The sequence below is a fragment of the Strix aluco genome, chromosome 12, assembly GCF_031877795.1.
Source record: "Strix aluco isolate bStrAlu1 chromosome 12, bStrAlu1.hap1, whole genome shotgun sequence".
NCBI lineage: Eukaryota > Metazoa > Chordata > Aves > Strigiformes > Strigidae > Strix > Strix aluco.
In genome coordinates, this window is record NC_133942.1 from 5,652,836 (window position 1) to 5,675,836 (window position 23,001).

General features: G+C 51.0%; 2 protein-coding genes across 6 annotated transcripts; both read right to left on the bottom strand.

Annotated features, from left to right (window-relative positions):
* Positions 1 to 8,609: 8,609 nt before the first annotated feature.
* UBL7 (ubiquitin like 7) lies at positions 8,610 to 20,178 on the bottom strand. 5 transcript variants are annotated; one of them, XM_074836877.1, is made up of 12 exons: positions 19,844 to 20,123; positions 19,461 to 19,694; positions 16,878 to 16,997; positions 16,130 to 16,212; positions 15,923 to 16,007; positions 15,181 to 15,238; positions 14,516 to 14,649; positions 14,005 to 14,054; positions 13,052 to 13,219; positions 12,711 to 12,833; positions 12,169 to 12,332; positions 8,610 to 8,694 (listed from the first exon to the last, which is right to left on the bottom strand). In XM_074836877.1, exons 2-11 carry the CDS (start codon positions 19,642 to 19,644, stop codon positions 12,195 to 12,197), a joined length of 1,143 nt encoding a protein of 380 aa, XP_074692978.1. In that variant the 5' UTR covers positions 19,645 to 19,694; positions 19,844 to 20,123; the 3' UTR covers positions 8,610 to 8,694; positions 12,169 to 12,194. The 5 variants fall into 5 exon arrangements, with proteins under 5 accessions (XP_074692978.1, XP_074692980.1, XP_074692977.1 ...); XM_074836879.1 differs by lacking the exon at positions 8,610 to 8,694 and adding an exon at positions 11,739 to 12,047; XM_074836876.1 differs by lacking the exons at positions 8,610 to 8,694; positions 19,844 to 20,123 and adding an exon at positions 20,131 to 20,178 and having other exon boundaries at positions 11,739 to 12,332.
* Positions 20,179 to 20,878: 700 nt separating this feature from the next.
* LOC141928746 (actin, cytoplasmic type 5) lies at positions 20,879 to 22,954 on the bottom strand. Its single transcript, XM_074837417.1, has 2 exons — positions 22,863 to 22,954; positions 20,879 to 22,379 (listed from the first exon to the last, which is right to left on the bottom strand). Exon 2 carries the CDS (start codon positions 22,366 to 22,368, stop codon positions 21,238 to 21,240), a length of 1,131 nt encoding a protein of 376 aa, XP_074693518.1. The 5' UTR covers positions 22,369 to 22,379; positions 22,863 to 22,954; the 3' UTR covers positions 20,879 to 21,237.
* Between the last annotated feature and the right edge of the window lie 47 nt (positions 22,955 to 23,001).

Sequence of the window (23,001 nt, forward strand, 5' to 3'; positions counted from 1 at the left end):
CTAGGAAGCAAACCTCCTAAAACCCAGAGTGCCTCTTTTCATTTAGCACCCCATCTTCAGCAGTTCGTACCTGCAGGCTTTGCTGGGGTTTCTGGTTGTTCTTTCTTTTTTCTCCCTCCTTCTGTAAAGGGAAGGTGGGAGTCTGATGGCTTTGTTCACCTTCAGGCTCTTCAGAAAAGCTGCAGCTGGCCCAAGGCTTGCAGTCAACTTATTACAGAGACTTGAAAGAAGACTATTAAGGTTGATACAAATGAAATAAGAATGAAAATACATGTGTGTAAGAATGCACAAGAAGCAACCGCAGACCAAGGGCACCGAGATGGATAACAAAGGACTGCTGCTCTCAGTTGCTTAAACAGAAGGATGTGTCAAGGCCAGAGCGCCCTGCTCGGATATCGAGGCAGCAGGAACAGCTCGCTAACAGAAGACCCCACTCTACCACCAGGAGAATGCAGCAAGGCTGCAGCACATCTCATGTGTCAGCCTTCTTTCCTCTAGTGCTACAATAAGCTCCTAGTGAAACAAAATACTGCCCAAAAATTAGTTCATCACCACAAGTCAGAAAAAGACTCCGAGCCAAATACCAGAGACATGATGACAACTCAGCTGTGCCCCTTATCTTGTGTTACACATCCCTTCACCAGACCAGTCGAACTCGCATCGCCGTGCTTATGAGCAAGTCGGTGCGAGCGTGGGAGCAAATGACATCTCAGAGTCCATGTGGCAAATCCACTTGGAGCTGGGGTGAAGAAATACTCCCTTGCCTAAGATCCTGCCCTTACTTTTGTGATGCTAATGTTCTCCCAAAGGAGGGGATGAGCACACCCCGCTCACAGGGCTGGCCAGCCACAGGGCTGCAGCACAACCTTCGGAAAGTCACTTTGCTTTGCCAAACCTTCCCATCCTCCCGATTCCCCATCGGGAGGCCAGGAAGGGCTGATGGTCTTTGTGAAGCGCTGTGAGGTTTGTTAATGAGAAGAGCAGGGCATTACGTGCAAGGAAAGCGAGGTGGGACGTGACCAGAATAGGAGAGCCCCACGGGGAACTCACCAGGATGAGAGACGCAGCTGCGCTCTTTAAAGTTGGTATTGAAGCTAGACCCAGGACTGCTCTGCTCCTGAAGGAGATGAAGTGGTAAGGCAAGGGGGGCATTTTGGAGGAAGCAAAAAATTAATGAGCTGGCTAATAGTGAATTTTAAGGACCCACAGGAATTTCCCACCAACTCTAAGTATATGAGGTTTCATCTTTCTCTTTAACCAAATATCTGCTTGGGTAATTACAGTGTGATAACATAGAGATCATTCTGGTTTTTCACTTTTGAACATGGTGGTTCCCAGCCTTGAACCATTTTGCATTCCTGCTCACCTCGAAACAACTGCCCACTTCCCCCCAGAGGCACCTGTATTTCCCTACCTGCCCCATTGCTCCCAGAGGTGCTAAACCCTGTTATCATTTGTTTTCTTGCACAACAGGCTTCCTGAAAAACATTTAATTCATTAAGACTTTCACACAGTCAAGGGTGAAAAAGAAACGTCATTTGTAAATCAACAGCCTAAGCCACACAAATCATACCGGTTCCTTAATAAATATGGGGACTTTGCATTTTGCACCCCAAATTTGGGCTACACTATGAGAGTTGAGCACGTTATTATCTGCTTTGCCTTTTATGATGCGATGCAGCTGGTGGGCTGGGTAACTGGCTTTCAACTCCCACTCTTGACAAAGTTGCCAACTGGAAACACAGAAGGGTTCTGATCAGAGGAGGGTTTCTGTCTTCTTAGAACAGTAAATCCTTTGCTTTTCCCTTTCCTTGCCCCTAACACACACAGCTGGGGTCTCTGCATGGTTAGCTTTTCGGGTTTTTTTTTCCCACCTACAGCTAAATGCAGCTCCTGTGTATAAAATTCAGCTTCAAACTCCCCCAAGACTTTGGAAGTGCTCAGCTCTGGGCTCTATTTCCACACATGATACCACTCCATCTCCTAGACCAGAAGCCAAGATACCCCATGAACATGAGTGTATTGTGGCCCTGGAATCAGAATGATGCTGTAGCACCTCTTGTTTTTGCTAAGCAAGAGACTCAGACAGCTTGGTTTGTATCAAGGAAATACAAAGCTGTGCGAGATCTCTGCATGCAGCTCACCAGCGAAGGAGCCCGCTGCGGGGGAGGAAAAAAGTGACAGTGGTGGAACACACAAGTATACAGGAGCATTGCACCCAAAATGCTGGTTACAGCTCTTCAAATGAATGGTCTTCATAAAAACTGAGCTTTCACTCAAATGCCTTTGTTCCCTCCAGAAGCTACAGCTCCCCTTAGCATCTTTTTTTCTCACCACAAGCTCCTTCAGGGCAGCAAAGTGACTGATCAGCTGGGGTGAGCCTGATGCCCACAAATGCAGAAACACTGGATCGTTGCACAGAACAATATTGGGAAAATAACTTCAACAAGCGGACAACATCTAGAGGGTCAAGGGAGTGGTGGGACACACGCTGTGTAACACATTGGGAAAATAACCCCACCACGAGCTCCCCCACGGGCAGGGCCGTTCCACAGACATACAAAGCAGCACAGTGCAATGCTGCACACATTTGATCAGGAAGCAGCACAGCTTGAATGCTTGGGAGAAGGGTAGAGCTGATTTCAAGGTTGTTCCAACCCTGTACCAGTTTGCAGGAGGTGCTGAAGACAGAACGGTGCCCTGAATACAGCCAGAAACCCGCTGTGCATTAAGTACACACACACCCGTCCCAAAGCAGGCAAACACTTCTGAGAGGGAGTCGGTTTGCTCAGGACCTGCTCAGCCACATGCCATGTCCCCCACTACCCGACGAGGAATGCGTACACAAGCGATCACATTCCAGGCACGAACTCCCCGCTCGGCCCCCTCCTGAAGAGGTTTCCGTCTGCTCCACTCAAGTATCAAAAATTCCACAGCGCAGATTATGTGCAGTTTTTTTCCAGGTCATGCTACTCCGTTCCAACACAGATCAGGAGGCAGCTTCCTCCAAGGATCTTGTAAAAATCATAAAGCACAGATTTTCCTTAAGAGGAACAGTTTTATTCAGCACTGCAGAGGAGACAGACTGCTTGAATGTTTGTGGCCCAGGCAGTCTATTATGAAACCTCCCATTTTAGTTGTCATCTTTTCACAAGAGAAGAGCAGGTATGTTAGAACATCATTCACACAAACATATCAATTACCTTCTGCTAAGGTCAGGAACGTGACCCTGGGAAACAGCCAATAGGCGTGATGAGTTTGAACACAGACAAGTCTTCCGTGGAAAAAAATGTCAACACTGCAAACGTACTTATCCCTGTGAAAGCCAGGCAAGTTCTTTTCTCTGTTGTGACATCTCTTCCAGAAACCTGAGAGGCACATCTCGATCTCTGGCTATTATCAGCCGTGGCAGCTTCAGAACAGTACAAAGAAGGACCTTTTTCAACACAGAGGGACCTTTTTGAACATGGCACAAAGGGCTGAGGATGTTCACCAGGTCCGTCATGCCACACATGTGCAGGTGTTCCACAGTCCCTCCCTAGATGAGACGGGCAGACTGCATGTTTCGACACAGAGCATGGGAAATCCTGTCAAACCCTGCCTGTGCAGGGACCCTGCTGTAGGATGGGGCTCAAGTTTAAACGACCATTGCAGAGCTTTGGAAAATCAGAGCTTCTATTTCTTACCCCTTGTATTTTGCCTTTGGGAACAAGACGACTTATAAATATGGACTTTGAGACAAAAAAAGTGAAATTCCACTCACTGTTTCTTTTGGCACTGACCAACAGGTCTTTCAGTCCTCAGATGACAAAGTGAGGTGGGAAGGAAGCAAATTGGATCATTTATCAGCGAACTGATGCATTCCCCCCAAATCACTCAAGTTCCTTGCAGACAGCTCAACCATCCCCTCCCAAAGCCCCAGCCCAGCAATGGCTGTTAACCCTTCAGCCTCTCCAGGCATGCTGTTTTCACACAAGCTCATCTCCATCAGCTGTTTCAGCCAGAGTGAGTCTGGGGAGGCTGATCAGTTGGTACACCTTGTCCTCTCAGTGCTGCCACAATGCTGAAGGACAGCACAGTAAATCTACTGCCCCAAGAAGTGTCACTAAAGGGCTCAGAAGCCCCCCATGTGCTAAATGTCACCCCTAGGGCTTTAAAAGTGAGTCAGAGAAGGGATGAAGGAACCAGATGCCCCAGCACATCTTTTTCCAGTAGATCAACCCCACTGAATTGCCAAAGGAAACCTGTGGCAGAGCCACCTCACACTCAACTCCCTGGGGAGCAGCACAAAACTCCTATCTGGGACTCCCCTTCTTCAGTGCTTTCCCCTCTGCCGCTGAGGAAACCCCCGGGGCTCACCCCAGGCAGGACCTCCCAGACCAGACCTTCACCACGCTATTCACTGGTCACAGCAGCTCGCAGAGGTCCTGCCTGAGGACTAGCCACAAACTTGCCTCATCTAGATGACCCCGAACCACACCTCAGCCTTTCCATCACAAATAGCCATTTGGTTGGCAAACGCGTTTCACCTGGATGCTTGTCACATTAACAAGCAGCACTGTCAACAGTAATTCAGTGAGAACTCACAGAGCAGGAAAGGAGGTAAAACAGATGCACATCGGTGACACAGACTGCCAAGTGTGTACACACCCCTCAGACAGGGGTGCCAAAAGCTTTAGGCAGAGTAAATAAAATCCAGTGTGGAGTCCTACCCAATTAAGAGAAAGTTAAAACTAAAAAGGAACAGAAGTAAGCTGCTTTGTTGACATTGATCTACTGCACTCCCACCACAAGAGCTGCATATTGACACATTAATGCTGCACAGCGTGTCAGCTCTGTCTTCCTACGAGGGCCCAGCAGGCCAGACTGCGTTTTGCTTACCTGAAACTCTTGGTGTTTCTTTTCTTGACTGCTGTGCTCCTCTGCTTCCTGGCAGGGCCTGGATTTCAGGGCAGCATCGTCACGTGGTGCAGAGTTGCTACCACGCTCTCCTGCAGGAATGGCTACGCTTCAGCAGTGGGCAAAGCAGCCTCTTCAGCAATACCAATTTCTACATCTGCCAGCTGCTCTGAATGGCCCTAAGAAGGGCCCAGCACCCACCACTCCATAAACAAGCTTATAAGCCCCCTTGATCAGCTCCATTAAACCCACAAAGTCCTCCTGGTAACACACAAGTTAAAGTTCACTCTCTGCAACCTGCTCTCCCATCCCCTGCCATAATATGGGTAGGAATTTAAGTCTGCACTTTTCTCTGAGGAATCAAAGCAAGTCACCTGGTTCCCAAGAAGCCACTTCAAGTTGCTGCTGGGAAAAATGCCAACAGAGCCTCTTACAACCTGACCAGGCACATAAGATTAAGTGGAGGCTGCTCAGGAAAGTAAACTATTTTAAAGATATTAAGTTGACCTTGTAGTGTTCAAGAACTTCCAGCAGTGATATCTGTCTCGCCAGGAAGGGAGAGACATCTAAGAAGTGGTCTATCTCCTTCTCCTCCCTCCTATTTTGGCCCCTGCTAGCCAACCCTGGGCCAAATGACGCAGAAGATAAGTGTCTGCAGTTCCGCACTGTCCTTGGCTCTAAATTGAGAGCCTGCCTGGTGACACACAGGCTCTGCACCCCAGATGCACTGGTTTCTCTTTCCATCAGACACAGGAAGCCCTCCATCTCTTCCAGCAGGAGAGTGGACACAGCTCAGGATCTCACTGTGTGCTGGACCCGTTTGACTTATTTTTCCCTGTGACCTCTCAAAATTCTTGAAAGGGACACTGCCCTGGGCAGGGAAGAGCCAATCTTTCTTCCTGCCTCCTATCCACCCTTCCTTATGCATGGCTTCATGCCTGTCACCTGCTTCCTGGTTATTACGTATCCACACAGCTCATTCAGAAGAGCAACTACAGGAAGCCATAAGCAACCAGGTCACAGACTTTTGGGAGGGGAGGAAAAGAAGAATAAAAAAATGAGGCTGAGGAAGAATAAATGGACATGAACTTGCATGACCAGACACCAGCTGGCAGGATCCATGGGATGATTAAATTATGCGTAACTGAGGATCCTTTGGGATCAAAGCATTTAATGCCAGGGAGCTACGGCTCAGAAATGAATCCTGAGGCAGGATGGTCAGCACTCCCTCCCTTCCCTGGAACAGGGCCTTATGCAAACAAACCAATTAACACAAAGGTAAACAGTTTGGAGTCTGCTCTGTGGGATGTCAGGGCAGCACGCTGAGCATTGCTGGGGGATTACAGAGCTTTGCTGTCATTAACAACCCTTTCTGCTTTAGCAAGATTAAGTGACAATTTTCCTCCTGACTGCCCGACTGCCCTAGCTATCTTTGTCACTTCTTACTGCTTCGGTGGCCACAGCAGTCCCAGGCACCCAAAAATTAAACCCCAGAGCTTTACTGGGACCACTGCCACCCCTTTAGAGTGTGACACCCCAGAAGTTACCTGTGCCACAGTCCCACGGCTGCACGTCATCTCTTCCTTCCAGCTGCTGAACACTCTTGTGCATCACGGGCTGTGAACCTGTGGCTAAACCGCAGAACTCCTTGCTGTGGGCTGGCACGGAAGCTACAAGTTTATCTGTGTTTAAAGAAAAGAGTTGTGTGGGGTCTGTTAACTATTAACACCCCATAACTAGCTCTAAAAGTCCCTAAACCCCAAGTGACTGGATGCTGGAAAAATCTATTAGGGATGGATCTTTCTCTGCTTACCCTGTTCTAAAGTTTTTCTGCAGCACCTGTTATTGGCCATTGCAGGAAGACAAGGGATGCTGGCTCTGATCCTGCATAACTCATTTGATGTTTTTATCACACCTGGCGTAGAACTCCATAGCTCTCCATCTTCTCCCTCAAACTCAATACTTAAACTAACGCACCCTGCTGAACAAGTGGACCATGCTCTTAAATCAGCAAGGTATTTAGTTGAGCAGTAGTAGGGGGGAAAAAAAAAAAAAAAGGTCTCAAAGTGATTTGGGGACAACCATTCTGAGTGCTGGCAGCCTGGAACACCCAGAAGTCAGCTAGAGAGACTGCGTGGTCAGAAATGTTCCTGAAATCCCCAGTCTCACCTTAAGAGCTTTGGGGTTTTTTATATTTTAAGTTTCCAGGCTCAGCTCAAGAGGAAGGGAAGTCAGGAAGCTTCATGTTCAAAGTCAGTGGCTCAGCCATTGTCTTGACTTCAAAGGATATATCAGGGGATCTTTATTTTCTTCCCTCTGAACCTTCCTTTTACTTACCATACCCTTAAGCATCCTTGTAAGGCAAAACTAGAACTACATGCACCACTATAAATCAAAGGATTATTTATAAACACTGTGATTTATAAATATTAGAATACTATAAATATAAATGAAACTACTTGGAAATAGAAGTATTTTCATGGTATGACATTTTCAGTACATTTCTGCTTTCACCAAGTTAAAATAAGAGTCAGTTGCCTTAAAACCACACTGATTTATTGTGCTGTTCTCCAGTTAGCATCACACGGACTCTTAGCTGTGGAAAACACAGTTCCTTAAAAGGATGCTTTGATAACTAAAGCCACAGAGCTCCCCTTTCGTCAATTCTAAAGAAAAATGTCGATTCATGCCAGGAAAGGGCCCGAGTCCCACAGAAAGCTGCACTGTAACACCTGCCCTGATCTGCAGACTCTCACCTTAATCCTGATCAGTTGTCCCAGAATCAGGAAAACTCTTTCCTTCTTCTTCGGAAGTTTGCCTGAGAAAGAGCAAGACCAAGATTTCGTTATTGCCAAGGAAACCCCACCAGGTCCCACTGTCCCCTCTTCCTTTTGCCCTGGCACTAGCTTGTCCCCCTCGGCCAGAGTGTTCAGCTCACTCAACCAGCACAAAGCTAACTTAAGAAGAAAACTAAAAATTATTATGTGTTTCCTGGCACTTTGGCATTCTCCACAAGGACAAAGCTGAAAGCAGCCAAGAAACCACAGAGTCCTTTGCAGAGAAAGCAAGCTGATGGGCAAGGGCTCTGCCAGACAAGTTCCCTGCTGCTGTTCACATGGATGTATCCCGCCGGGCTGCCCAAGGTTACTCCTGGCCTAGCAAATCCCGAGTGAGACGCTGCGTGCTGAAGCACTGGAGAAAGTCACCTTCACCAATCTTCTGAATAAATGTGACAGAGAGGAGCTGGGGACCCCAGGTGTGTAGCCCCGCACTGTGCTGAGGAGAACAATGTAGACGTCCGCGATGACCAGGGGCATTGCGATGGTCAGTCCTCTGGCTCCTGCACATTTGTTTGTGGATGGAGCTGGGCAAAACAGCAACACTGGTTTAAGGTGCTCTGCTGCCTTGCCCAGACAGGGAACTGGTTCCTGTGCCAGGGTGCTGCAAGCAGGGGACACTCAGAGCCTCTGTTTGACTAAGGGAGCAAGAAAGAAACGTTTATCTTGAAATACTGGAGGCACGTGGGAGGATGAGGGGAAATCTCTCCAACACTAGTCATTTGAAGTCAGAAATCAAGGCTGAAGAGCTCAAAACTTTGACAGTTTAGGATCTGATCCAACAAACCACCCAAGCATGCCCACACCAGAGAGACTGTGTCTGCACATAAACAATTAATACCTCAACGTCTGCTCCTGGGATAGATCTTGCCAGTTGTGTTCACTTCACATAGGAAGGCTCCAGCATCCTTGTGAAAGCAGAGGAGGATGGAGGTGGGCAGTCACACAGGCTGAGGTACTGCAAAAGCCATCCAGGACGTGAAGCCTGGGAGATTCTGCTCCATCTCCATGTCACCCTTTTGCTGGAAAATTACCCCCCCCACACAACACCACTTTGCTTCTCGTGGAAACAGTCAGCTCAGAACTGTCTTAGGCAGAAAGAGACAAGGCGGAAATGGTGAAAAAGCCATCAAGGTGGCCAAAGTAGAAAAGCAGAGCACATACAGTGAAGGGCCTAGATGCCAGCCAAACCGCCAACCCCTGCAGGTGTCCACAATGCGCCAGCATTGACAGTCAAGCTCCAGAACAAATAACAAGATTACTGAAAACACAGTACAAACAGCTGCTAGCATTACTACTGAAAACACCCACTGTTACTGCTTCCCTTGTCAGCTTCGCTACAGGCAAAGGAAGTGAGTGAACCAAAAATTTATCTTTGATGTCAGAACCAGAAAGTCCCTACTGAAAGCGCTTACGTTGGGGAACTGTGGTCTGACCTCCACCTCTTCTAAAGGGTCAGCCAAGCCCCTCCCAGCCCACTCCCGCCACGGTGCCGGTGAAGCAGTCAGGCCACAGATGCTTGGCTGGCAAACAGAGAGTGGTGGAGTTTGGGCACACAGGCAGGATACTGACAAGCCCAGACCCAACAAGAACCAACGCAACTCGAACCCAAACATGGAAGGGGCAACCAAAGCTGGTGCAGGAGGAGGGGAAAGTGTCAGGGCAGTGGCACCAGGGAGGGACCACAAGGAACAGGCAGGCGGGAGGTAGCGCACTGCAATTTGCTCCCAAAGAGCAGAATCTGTTGTGTTCAGCCACTGACAAGTTAGCACCTACACTTAGCTGCTTTCTCAGCAAACAACGGATACCAGCGTCTCCCAGAGTCATTCCAGCTTTGTTCAATACCTCTCTTGGGATACAGGCTCCTCCAACGACTGCAGATGTCAGGACAAGTGGCTCGGACAAGAGACGTCACGCTCCATGCCCATAAGCCACATTTAGGCTGCTAACCCCAGGCAAAGGGCCTCTCTCCAAACGAGTGGGTGCCTCCCGCAGCCTCCCCCCAGCCGGTTTCTCCCCCTTGGCAGAGACTGTGCTGGCTGAGCTCTCTCTGCGTGCGGAGGTGGCTGCCAGCATCGCTTTCATCTCAAAGCTGGGAGGCAGGAGGCACTCGGCCGTTAGAGCAGGGGGAGGGCAGCGCTCACCTGGCTGCTGCAGAGCCAGTTCTGAGGATTTCTGAGCTTCCACTCTCCTACAAGAGCTCCTGCATCAAAGTTTCCCTTCCTCCTCCTCTTCCATTACCAGCCCTGCAGGTGCCAGGCAGAGACTCTCTTCCCATCCCTGCATCTCTAAATTTGCCTGGTTGCTGAGCACGTCTATTCTAGGCAGCCAAAGGCGGGCGAGATGAGGGAAGCGAAGCGCACGCATCAGTCGCATCGTGAACAACATCGGTGCCAAGTTCTTCTCTGCTATAGCCAGTTCAGACAGAGAATGTGTCTGATGTGGTACTCCAAGCCAAGTAACACAATTTGTGAGAAAACTCAGAAAAAAGTTCTTTCCATACAAAACATCCAGCCAATTCTCAATTATCTGAGCACACAGGGAGGAGCAGAAATAGTCATTATGACAGAAGAAACTACGTGGGTCAACAAAGTGATCAAATCATAAGAGCAAGGTCAGGACAGGAAAGAAATACCATTTGGGACACCAATAACCCCAAGCTGGCCTAAACTAAGAATTGGCATGGTACAGCAAAGCAAACTAGTTGCCCTGGTTGCAGAACAAGTCCTGCTAGCCCTGAGCAGGTCTGAGAGAGCCTGCAAATGCTTTCCAGCTTTGGGCAGCAGCATCTGCGATACAGCTAATCCTCAGCCAGCCTGGGAGGATTGAGGGCTGACAGCAGGGGAAGGGAGGGAGGATGCTGTGCATATGCTGTCCACTCCCCCAGCAAAGCAAGAGGTAAAGGCGCCGGGGATGGGAACAAATTAATCAGTTTTCATACACATAAAATCATAGCCATCGTTTGGAGTGGGTTTCCGAAGTGTGTAATGAGGGCAGTAACCCGGAAGGGTGTATCAAGTCAGGAAAGCCGGTTATGCCTATCACATCTTATCTCCAACATACTGAAAAATAAAAACAGTCCCTCCATGCTGAGAGACTTAATCCTCTAGACAGGATTAAAGGCTATCAGTCAATGGGCTACCCTGGAGAGAACAATCCAGTATTTGCTGGGTGATAGCGGAGATCGTATCAGCAAGCGATTGTAGCGCTTGGAGAGGAATTAAGAGGGGAGCAGAGGCAGCCTGAAGGTAGGAAAGCATTTTCTACTTTTAGCTTCCCTAGTAACGCATGGTGGCATTTCAGGCAAACCAGTTCCCATTTTCACGCCTTGTTAATCTCAATGGTACAATCAGAGTGAAGCCAGGCCCAGCTCTGGTTCTGGCTCCACTCACTTCCCACTGACTGTAATTACAGGCAAATGCCTTTGATTTTCTTTGCAGCTCAGGTCCCAGGCACCAGGATGAGAAGACACTTTGGAAAACACGAGCTGCAGCCAGACTAACCTGTGTCAGAGACAAGGCATTTCTCCCAAGACATTTGGCAGCATCTCACACTCTGGCAACTGCCTCAACCCCTCTAATTGTCTTTTTTTTTTTTTTTTACTGTCACCTTGTGATGGCCATGAACTCCTGCACCTGTGCCCTTGTTCTTGTCAGCTTGCAGGATTCTACCAGCCTCACCCCACACAACTGAGAACAAAGAGGTTTCTGCTAAGAAGGAGACATGCTGCTTCTCTGCAGCACCTTCTTGGAGAGTACCTGTAGCACAAATAGCTGTTTTGTAGTGGCCTAACCCATGGCAGGATGGCTGTGCAGGTCAGCTACACCCCAAACACTGCTCTCCTACCAGACGCAGCTTTGCTCTGTAAGAGGAGTGCCCTCTGCCGAGTAACAACAGCCCTACAACAGGCAAAGCATCTTCTCCAGTTTCCTTCCCGCAATGAGCACATCGCCTCGCAGATCTGGAACACAACCCCGGACAGATCACAACCCAAACAACAGGCAAGTGAATACAGTCCATTTAATACAGTTAAACACAGAGGGGCCACAACAGCAAAACAAGATAGACTGAGGCATGTCAGGAGGGCAGGAATGAAACAACAGGCAGGAGAATGTGTAGACAGATCTAAGACTGCGGAACCGGAGGTGCCACACCTCTCCAACGCACAGAGCCACCTCTTTCTCAGTGCTGGACAAAGTTCTGAGGTCTCATCTCTGGTGGCCAGAAGGAGGAGGCTGGAGAGAGGTCTCTGGAGCTGGAGGAGCTGCCCTCAGCACAGCCAGTGCTCTCAAACAGGAGCACAGTGCCCACCTGCAAGGAAAGGAGCAGCCACCCCAACTGCTCCATGCTGGAGAGAGGAACCCCAGTGCAGAGAAGTTTCAGGGCCAAGTCCCAGACCAAGGAATGTCACAGCTGCCTCAGTACAACTCACCAGTCCAGCCTCTTCTGCCCAAAAAGCTAGGGAGCCCCACCAGCAAAGATGAGCTCCAGGGCAGCCTGAATGTCCCCTCCAGTGGCCTGCAGGGCTCGGAGACTTAGCTCATCATCATGTATGCCCATGTCTCGCAGCTGCTGAAGCTGTGGTTGCCACTGGCTCTATAGACAGGAAAGAAAAGAAGCTAAGAGTAGGTGCAGGAGTCCAAGCAGAAACAAAACAGCCTTCTCCACAGCCCACTCTTCCACGCTGCATTCTCCCACCTCTCTCTCTAGCTCGCAAGTGCAACACTAAGTGTGCAAACAGATCTTGAAAGCTCAAAGTCTTGCTGCGAACTCCCCAAATCCACCATCCCACTTCCACCCAGCACTTTTGCATCAGTCTGTCACATCTCCTGCAAGAAGCACTTCTCCACGATGCCCCTTTCAGCTTAAATGTTCTGCTACAGGAGGCAGGTGGAAGAACCGCCTCCACCCTGCAACACTGGATGCGATATGGGGCTTTCACGGGCTCCTGAAGGCAGAGGCTGTGGCACTGACCTGCAGGCTGGGCTGCCCTGAGGCCTGCAGGGCATGCTGCAAGGCCTGGCTGAAGAGGTCATTGGTGATGGGTGTTCCTGACTGGACGCTGGATGACATCGGGGAGGTGCCAGAGGAGTGACCCTAGAAGGAAATAAGTTGCACATGGATCAGGAGAACACTTGTCACAGGAACTAGAGCTGCACCCCACCATCAGGCCTCCTCGAGCCCCTGTGGAAGAGAACTCAGCCGTAAGAAAAGAAAGCAGCGAGGGCTCCCAGACCCGAGCAGGGCTTGCACTCGGTCAAGCGCTGGATTTATGGCCCAGGAGGATCTCCCTAGCTGCTGCGCTGCAATTGTACCTGGGTTCCAGGGGTGGGTGTGTGGGAGCTGCTCTCTGGGGTGCTCGCCAGCGCCAGCGCAGTCGCCAGCTCGCTCTGGGTGATCGGCCGGGGTCCAGCAGCCCCGGTGTAGCCAAGGGAAGCTGGGCGGGAACCAGAAGTGCTGCTGGATGGTGTAGATCTTGTGCTCTGCATGGAGGAAGAAATAAAAACCACACACCTCTGATGTTGGTGTCCACATCCCAGTAAAATCTGGCTCATGTGGCCATTCGGGGGATCCCTTTCCTACAATTCTTGAAACTCACAAATGTGGAACTTTTAAAAAATAAACATGACACAATGGGATGGGCTTTTTCCACAAACTCAGCTATTACAAAGCTACAGAAACTGGCAGTAAACCTTTTAGTGTATCATCCATCAGCTTGCAAACAAAGTGTTATTAGCCTGTAACAAAACAATTGGCTGTTGACAGGCACTTTTTCAGCCTAAATATGCAATTTCTCTTATAAAATACTTCGTCCTTTGGAGAGGAGAACCTCCCTACAGTGCAGAAGAAGGACAGGGACCAACACTCTCACGTTTCTCAGCCATGCTCATCTGTGCACAACTATCTCCGAGAACGTGTGAGGTTAATGGTTGGACTAGATGATCTTCAAGGTCTTTTCCAACCTTGATGATTCTGTGATTCTGTGAATCTGGCTAGGAAGGTGTTTACTCTGAGGACAAGTGCTGTTCCAAGTTGTGCTTCTGCAGTCTGCTGTTGTGACCCTAGCTCGGCACTGAAGGAAATCCTACCGTGAACAGCATCCAAGCACGGCTCAATCAATATGTTTGTTTCCACAATACCCCTAGGAGCCAGAGCAGCTCATGCCGTTCATGAGACAGAGAGAAAACCTTTCAAGTCTTTTAAGGGCTACAAGTTAAACCCATATTGCAGGCCCAAAAGAGGCATTCCACCCAACCTGGCCACTTACCTGGTGGAAGTCATCTTCATCATCAGAGAGACCTTCAAACAGAAAGCCTCCTGCAACAGAAAGGAGAATCGACAGATGCAGAAAACTGGGCGCTGTCAGGAATTAGGCACCAGATGAGAATCCCGTGGAGTCCTTGGCCACGCAGCCAGGCTCAGCCCCAGCTAACGCACTGGTTAGGACAGAGACCTCAGCACCAACAAGTTCACGTGCAGCAGGTCAGTGCAAGACACGTCAGGCCCATCATTTGCACAGAACAGAGGCCACAGCACTCTGCTACCAACAGTCGTTACACACACTTGGTTGGGAGAGGCCCCGAGGACAAAGTGTCTCAGATGAATCTCACACAGTGCAAAAATCTATGAAACTACAGCGCATGTTTCTAGCTCAGGAACCCAAACCTCTCTTCCTTCCAGCCTGGGGATGACTGTGTCAGTACAGCACAAATTTGTCTGCAAATCCTGCAGCGTGGCATTTCTGCAGGTTCCCCAGTCGCCCGCGTGGCTGACCGTACCTGGCATGTCCCGGTAGGAGCCAGAGGACATGCCTCGGGAGGACGTCTCTGGGGCTGGGAGCGGGGTGCTGCCAGCCACTGAGTGCAGGACAAGGACAATGGCATTCACAAGTGCAGGGTGAGCTGGGATCAGCCTGGAGAGAAAGGGTGGAAGAATGAATCAGGTACCCAGGGAAACTAAGAAATCAGTAGCTTGATACCGGCAAAGAACTTACGGCATAGCCATTCCCAGTGGCTGCACCACCACCACTGCCTTTGGTGTCCAGCAACAAACACCTCCCCACATTGTTCCACGCAGCTGAAGGAGCTGGGGTTCCTTCTTGACCCCACGCTGACCCTCCCATGTGCTCTCATGGGAGCAACTCTCTGCTGTGAGCAACCAGATCCAGATTTGAACCCACAAACTGGAGGGGATGATGGCCCCGTCTCCCACTAAATATCCTTTGGTTTAATCCAACAGCGGAGGGGGATGCATATTGAAGTATCAGCTCCCTCTTTCCTGCTGCTGAAGAAGTGTCCTACCCTGAATCTCTGGCCTGGTGTATCTGTACTGGCAGGCAGGAGCAGAACCCTCTCTCCCACCCAGAGAAGTTGTAGAGCAGCAGTCTATACAACAGAGCAACAAAGGCACTGCTTAGTCACTGCACCAGCTTATGTAAACTTACGTGTCCAGCATGTTGGGGTCTGCAAACACTGAAAAGAGATCCTTGTCCTGTAGGACTCCTGGGAGGGACCAGGAAACATAATGAGTAGAAGACAGGATACAAGAAACAGGAGTCAGTCAAACAAAAGCCATGGGAAAAACCAAAATAATTAATTGTTTTTCAGGAACTGAGTGACTAGCAGACACCATAAATACCCTATTATTGTTCTCTCTGAAGCCTTTTACGTCTTCCTGGAGAGACTCTCAATCATAGCCACACACCCAAGGGATGGGGCTTTCCCAGCAGATCCCAGGGGCTGTGCTCTAGCACAGACAGCTTCACCTTAAGGGCAGGATCAAATCTGGCACACAGGTCACTCCAGCCCGGTTGTGACTGCATCCCATATTCCACCTGCCTCATAGCAACGTGCCAAAAAGGCTAGTAACATCCCAGGCCAGAACAAGCAAACTAGATTTAATTGACATTTTTGTAACACACTGCAGCAGGGAGAAAGCAGCCATCCCCACTGCTCTCCTTTGGGTTCCATGTTCCCTAATCCTTTTGAAGCCAGCATCCATCCCCAACATTACCAAGGGAGCACAACTCTGACACCTGAGCAGGCACTGACTCTTATGCTCCACAAAGGAACCGAAAGGCACTTTCTCCAGAGAAGGGGAACTCTCCCTTCCCCGTGCCAGGTATTAAAACACAGACTATCTTTATTTGGCTTTCCTCAGAGCCTCTGGGTCACATCTGGACTCACCCAAAGCAACAGGGTCGCTGCTGAGGCCGGGAGTAGCTACAATGATCTGATCCAGTGACTCCTTGTTCCCCAGCATTTTGAAGACCTGCCAGAGAAATCAGAGCTGATCAGTGGTGTTGCACAACGAGGCTCCACCGTGGGACTCTCTTCACAAAGTGGGGACAGACAAAAAGACATCCAGACAGCACAGTATGAAGCCCCACTCACTGCATCTCTGTAGGCAGGACTGCTGTGCAGGGCAGTGTGAAGGACCCTGAACTCCCGTACTGCTGCCACCTTATCCACAGGCTCTGCAGGAGGAAAAACAACAGAACAAAACAATTTCTCCCCCTGCCAGCGTTACTAGCCATTTTATATGCCACTGGGACTTCCACACTGCAATAGCAGTGGTGATTCTTTAATGCCCCTGGATTCAGCTAAATGAGAGAGGAAGGGCACAGACTAATGACTGTGAATGTCTCAGTACAGTTACCACAGTGTAACAGGTAACTGCACTCGCACCTTCCAGACGTATAAAAATATATAGATATTCTCCTACATGTACAAAAGGAGCTGTATTAAAGTAACTACTCTAAACTAACCTGTCTTATTCTACAGTCAGGCAGACTAGGAACACACACAAGCCTGCTCATCCCTCGAGTTGAGTAACCAGCCGCTTTGTTCCTGATTCTCTGGCAACACCCTAAAATTGATTACAGTCATTTAAGGGATATTCACTCTCCACATTACATAGCTCATTCCTTAACTCTCCCATCAGCAAGAAAACCTAACACCCATTTGCTGTTGTTAGGGGTGGAGAGTTCCCACACAAACATATCGATCAATTCCTCCTGCAAAGCTCACATCAGCCTCCCAGGAACAAATCACAAGAGCAGCTGCTCCTCAGTCACAGGAGACCCACACCAAGCACATCCTGAGGAGATCTAAGCGTTAACTCACGCTGTCACCTCCTCACCTGGCTTCTGATCAGGTTCAGGCCAGGATTTGCGCAGGACATGAACAGTGGAGCCAGACTGGATGCCATAAAAATCAAGTGTCTGGTCATCCCTCAGCTTACGGCCACAGTAGATCAGATCTAGGAGAGAGAAACACCTAAAGATAAACACCTATGGCACGCTCCGAAAGGGCCCAGGGTCTGTAAGGCAGGACTGCCTGGGGGTTATTCATCCACATGTGTAGCTGCTTCATCTGGTCAGCAGCACAGGGACTTCATAACGTAGGGAAGTTATGGAGATTCAGGGAGGAAATCATGGAGCTGAGATTCACAGACCACGACACTGTAAGCTGCGACACTGCCACCTCCTTTAGAAAAGCCAAACTCTCTCACAGTTCTCATAAGAGATCCTACAGAGGGTGAAACAAGGACACAGAGGAATACAGAGAAACAGTCTGGGTAGCCAGGGATCAGGTTAGGAGGGCCAAAGCACTGACAGAATTAAATCTGGCCAGAGACATCAAGGGTAACAAAAAAAGCTTTTACAGGTATGTCATTGATAAATGGAAGACTAGGGAAAATGTGGGCCCTCTCTGGAAGGAAAAGGGAGACTTGGGTCACCTGGGATATGGAAAAGGCTGAGGTACTCAATGACTTTGTTGCCTCAGTCATCACCAACAAGGGCTCCAGCCACACCACCCCAGTTGCAGAAGGCAAAGGCGGGGACTGAGAGAATGAAGAACCACCCACTGTAGAAGAAGAGTGGATTCAAGACCACCCAAGGAACATGAAGGTGCACAAGTCCATAGGACCCGATGAGATGCATCCACAGGTCCTGAAGGAACTGGTGGATGAAGTGGCTCAGCCATCATATTGGAGAAGTCAGGGCAGTACAGTGAAGCTCCCCCTGACTGGAAAAGGGGAAACATAACCCCCATTTTTAAAAAGAGAAAAAAAAGAAGACCCAGGGAACTACAGGCCAGTCAGTGTCACCTCTGTGTCCAGCAAGATCATGGAATGGATCCTCCTGGAAAATATTCTGGGGCACATGGAAAATAAGGAGGTGACTGGTGACAGCCAACATGGCTTCACTAAGGGCAAATCCTGCCTGACAAGTCTGGTGGCCTTCTACAACGGGGTTACAGTGTTGGTGGACAAGGGAAGAGCAACTGACATCATCCACCTGGACTTGTGCAAAGCTTCTGACACTGTCCCACATGACACCCTTGTCTCTAAATTGGAGAGACATGGATTTGATGGATGAACCACTCGGTGGGTAAGGAATTGGCTGGATGGTCGCACTCAAAGAGTTGTGGTCAGTGGCTCGATGTCCAAGTGGAGAGCAGTGACGAGTGACGTCCTCAGGGGTCGGGGTTGGGACCGGCGCTGTTTAACATCTTTGTTGGCAACATGGACAGTGGGATCGAGTGCACCCTCAGCAAGTTCAACAACGACACCGAGCTGTGTGGTGCGGTCACACGCTGGAGGGAAGGGATCCATCCAGAGGGACCTGGACAGGCTGGAGAGGTGGGACGTGCAAACCTCATGGGGTTCAGCAAGGCCAAGGGCAAGGTCCTGCCCATGGGTCGGGGCAATCCCAAGCACAAATCCAGGCTGGGCCATGAGTGGCTGGAGAGCAGCCCCAAGGAGGAGGACTTGGGGGGGTTAGTGGATGGAAAACCGACTGTGAGCCAGCAACGTGCGCTCACAGCCCGGAAAGCCAACGGTACCCTGGGCTGCATCCAGAGCAGTGTGGCCAGCAGGTACAGGGAGGGGATTCTCCCCCTCTACTCTGCTCTCGTGAGACCCCCCCTGCAGTGCTGTGTCCAGCTCTGGGGGCACCAACATCAGAAGGACACGGACCTGCTTGAGTGGGTCCAGAGGAGGCCACAAAGATGCTCAGGGGGCTGGAGCACCTCCCTTATGGGGACAGGCTGAGACAATTGGGGGTGTTCAGCTGGAGAAGAGAAGGCTCCGGGGAGACCTTCTAGTGGCCTCCCAGTACTTAAAGGGGCTACAGGAAAGCTGGGGAGGGACTCTTTATCAAGGGGTAGGGATAGTATGAGGGGTAACAGTTTTAAACTGAAAGAGGGTAGATTTAGATTAGAAGTAAGAAAGAAATTCTTCTTTGTGAGGGTGGTAAGGCACTGGGACAGGTTGCCCAGAGAAGCTGTGGCTGCCCCCTCCCTGGAAGGGTTCAAGGCCAGGTTGGACAGGGCTGTGAGCAACCTGGGCTAGTGGAAGGTGTCCCTGTCCATGGCAGGGGGTGGAACTGGATGATCTTCAAGGTCCCTTCCCACCCAAACCATCCTGTGACTCTACAATCTCACAAGGCCACACTGGTGTCAGCAAGTTATAAGATTTCTTAACATGGGCACCGACACTGCACAGGCTATCCAAACGACAAGGTACTAAGTCCACTGCGGCATAGCAGAGTGTCTGGAGCATGCTTTGAGCCCCCACACCACGCTGTCTGGTTGGGCCAAGGCTTCCCACCAACGCAACACCACTAACAGAAGGATGTTTGTGTCCCGGCCGCGGCGAGCAGAGGAAGAGGGTGTCCCCAAGTGGTAGGACTTTGACACGACCCACGCAGGCACCTACCGATGAGCTCAGGGTCTGGGACGGACTCCTGCAGTTTGCCGGTGATGAGCTGCTTGAGGTACGAGATGCTGCACCCACCGAGCGGGCATTCTCCCAGCTCCGTCTCCGGCAAGTGTAAGATGGATTTAGGAGCCAGCGGCTGATCCGCCAGCTTCACCGCTATGTGCCACTCCGGCAGGGACATTCCAGCCTTCTCCCTGAACAGAGCCAAGCTGAGCTAAGACCCACAAAGCTCTGGAAAGGGAGGAAAACAAACCAAAGTGAGAGTCTCCGCTAACCAGACGAACACCTCATAAATTCACAGGCCTCACCCTTGCTGGGAAGCACACAGGAAACTAACAGGAGGCCTGACCAACACACAGCCGTGCTTTTTAGGTTCCTACCTCAGTCTTAAGCCATTTCTGAAGCTACAGGGAAGGCAGAAACACCCCTGCTAGCCTCAACACTCAGCCGAGGAAGAAGGGAAGCCAAGAACAAGGCCCGGTTCTCCCGGCAGGCCCTTCTCCAGCCCCCAACAGCCCCGTTTCCCGGCACAGAGACGGCGGAGCGGAGGCAGGCTGCGGGTCAAGGCGCCCGCGGCCGCCCAGCGAGGGGTGCCAGCAGCGGCACACTCCCCCACCCCTCCCACCGCGCAGCCCCCGGCCCCGCGCCCACCGCAGCTCCGCTCTACCCGAATCGGCGGAGCGCACCGGAAGCGGAAGTGCTGCGCAGCTGCGCGGTGCACGCTGGGAAACGGAGTCCGCCGCAGAGGGCGGTGCCCAACGCTGGGCGGTTCTGGGGTGGGGAAGCTGCTGATTGGCTGGTCCTACCGTGACGAAGCGGAACGAGCCAATAGGCAGCCGGCTGAGGGTTTAAAGCAGGGGTGGGCGGGAGAGGGCGCGGCGCGTCTGTCCCCGCCAAGCTGCCTTGCAATTAGTGACACGTAATTAGGTGGTTGCCAGCCTTCCCCGTGGAAGAGGGGCTCCTGGAAACAACCCCCCAGGGCAGGAGGGAGCTGCCTCCTCAAGCCGAGCAATCTTCAGCGCTATCCACCGCTTCATCGTGTCACCCTCTCCCAGAAAAGGAGAAGCCACCCCCCCTCCCACCACCGAAACCTGCGCCAAGGCGCCAAGTTTTTCTGACAGGACAAGCTGTTTGGGTTCTAAAAAAAGCCAAGTTACCATGAAAGTCCAGAAGGGCTGCAAGAGCCACATACCAGTCAAGCTTTCCTCCCTAACAGCTCTTAAAATGGTCTGCACAGTGCAAGGCAGCTTTACATGGCACCATTACATGATTTGTAGAGCATTTACCCCAAATTTTGTTTAAGTTTTAAGCAGGCAGCTACAGACCCAGTTTGAGTCCAATAATCATGTATTGCACAATAATACTTTGTAGCAAGGAGATGGACAGCCCACCCCGAAAGAAAGCAACATAACATCTTACAGTTTTTAAGCTGAAGAAGTTTATTTATTTTCCTACAAAGGAGTCAGTTGTGACAAACCTAAAGGTGACAAATCTAACTTCAGTGTCATCCTATCAGTGTTACATAGGAAAAGTGAACAACCCTCCAGCTACTCCTGGGCCCCAGAGAGCCACAAGGAGGAGGAGGAGCAGCAGCTAGCCAGCCACAGGAGAACTACAGCCCAACAGGCCATTAAACTGTACATGTCACTACTTGGTACCTCAACAAATTAGTTAAAATAAGTAACAGTCGAACAATTCTGGTCCAGCAGGGGAGGAGGTTGCCCCAGCACGCATCCTGGCGAGGACGGCCCTCAGGTGACTGCCAGCAGTCCCTCTAGAAGCACTTGCGATGGACGATGGAGGGGCCAGACTCATCGTATTCCTGCTTGCTGATCCACATCTGCTGGAAGGTGGAGAGAGACGCCAGGATGGAGCCGCCGATCCAGACAGAGTATTTACGCTCTGGTGGGGCGATAATCTTGATCTTCATGGTGCTGGGTGCCAGGGCTGTGATCTCCTTCTGCATCCTGTCAGCAATGCCGGGGTACATGGTGGTACCCCCAGACAGCACGGTGTTGGCATACAGGTCCTTCCGGATGTCCACATCACACTTCATGATGGAGTTGAAGGTGGTCTCGTGGATGCCGCAGGACTCCATGCCCAGGAAGGAGGGCTGGAATATGGCCTCAGGGCATCGGAAACGCTCGTTCCCAATAGTGATCACCTGCCCATCAGGCAGCTCATAGCTCTTCTCCAGGGAGGAAGACGATGCAGCTGTGGCCATCTCCTGCTCAAAGTCCAGAGCAACATAGCAGAGCTTCTCCTTGATGTCCCGCACAATCTCTCTCTCGGCCGTGGTGGTGAAGCTGTAGCCCCGCTCCGTGAGGATCTTCATGAGGTAGTCAGTCAGGTCACGGCCAGCCAAGTCTAGACGCAGGATGGCGTGGGGCAGCGCGTAGCCTTCGTAGATGGGCACGGTGTGGGTGACACCATCCCCCGAGTCCATGACGATGCCGGTGGTGCGGCCAGAGGCATAGAGGGACAGCACAGCCTGGATGGCTACATACATAGCTGGGGTGTTGAAGGTCTCAAACATGATCTGGGTCATCTTCTCCCGGTTGGCCTTGGGGTTCAGGGGGGCCTCAGTGAGCAGGACAGGGTGCTCCTCTGGGGCAACACGCAGCTCATTGTAGAAGGTGTGGTGCCAGATCTTTTCCATGTCATCCCAGTTGGTGACGATGCCATGTTCAATGGGGTACTTCAGGGTGAGGATGCCCCTCTTGCTCTGGGCTTCATCCCCCACGTAACTGTCCTTCTGCCCCATGCCCACCATGACACCCTGATGCCGGGGACGGCCCACAATGGAGGGAAACACAGCACGGGGGGCATCATCACCTGCAAAGCCTGCCTTGCACATGCCAGAGCCATTGTCCACCACAAGGGCAGCAATCTCCTCATCCGCCATGCTGACCGGGCCTGAGGTGAGTAGGGACATGGAGATGTCAGAATCCCTCCTCAGAGGGAACAGAGCAGGAACATCAGGGAGCCCTAACCCTATGTGCTATAAGCCTGAAAGGATTTAATACATCAGGGAGCCCTAACAGCAGTACTGAGGGATCTAAGCTCGGAGGAGACATTGAGGAATCTTAGGAGTTTGCCCCACAGAACCCTTAAAGCAGCATAATACCTCTTTGTTTTCCCAGAACACGTATATATACATGCAGTCTATAAGAAGACAAGCACAGACCCTTCCCACTCCCTCCCCAGAGGCCTGAGGGGACTAGTAGGGATACCCCAACACAAACCTCCACATACACCGTTACCACAGACCTGAGGAAACAAAGAGCCCCAACATAAATCTCTTCCCCCCCGCCGCCTGAGCAGACAAGGGAGACCCCTACCCCCGCCCTGAAAATGCGAGAGGATTGACGGGAACAAAGCTGCCGCCTCGGCCCTCACCTGCGCGCGCTCCCGCTGCCCCCGATGGCGCCTCCTCACCGACTGCCAGGCCCAGCCCGCGCGCGCCCTTTTATCCTCCCGGAACCGGAAGCCGCCCCTCGCCTAGCTATTTAATTGGCTGCCGGACACGGCGTAGCCC

Bases quoted from the DNA above. Each gene is read 5' to 3' on its own strand.
- UBL7 (XM_074836877.1), bottom strand. From the start codon at position 19,644: ATGTCCCTGCCGGAGTGGCACATAGCGGTGAAGCTGGCGGATCAGCCG. The intron at 16,998-19,460 runs GTAGGTGCCTGC...TCTCTCTCCTAG, and splicing joins CCCAGACCCTGAGCTCATCG to ATCTGATCTACTGTGGCCGT. The intron at 14,650-15,180 runs GTAAGTTTACAT...CTTTCTCTCCAG, and splicing joins GACCCCAACATGCTGGACAC to GCTGATCCCAGCTCACCCTG.
- LOC141928746 (XM_074837417.1), bottom strand. From the start codon at position 22,368: ATGGCGGATGAGGAGATTGCTGCCCTTGTGGTGGACAATGGCTCTGGC.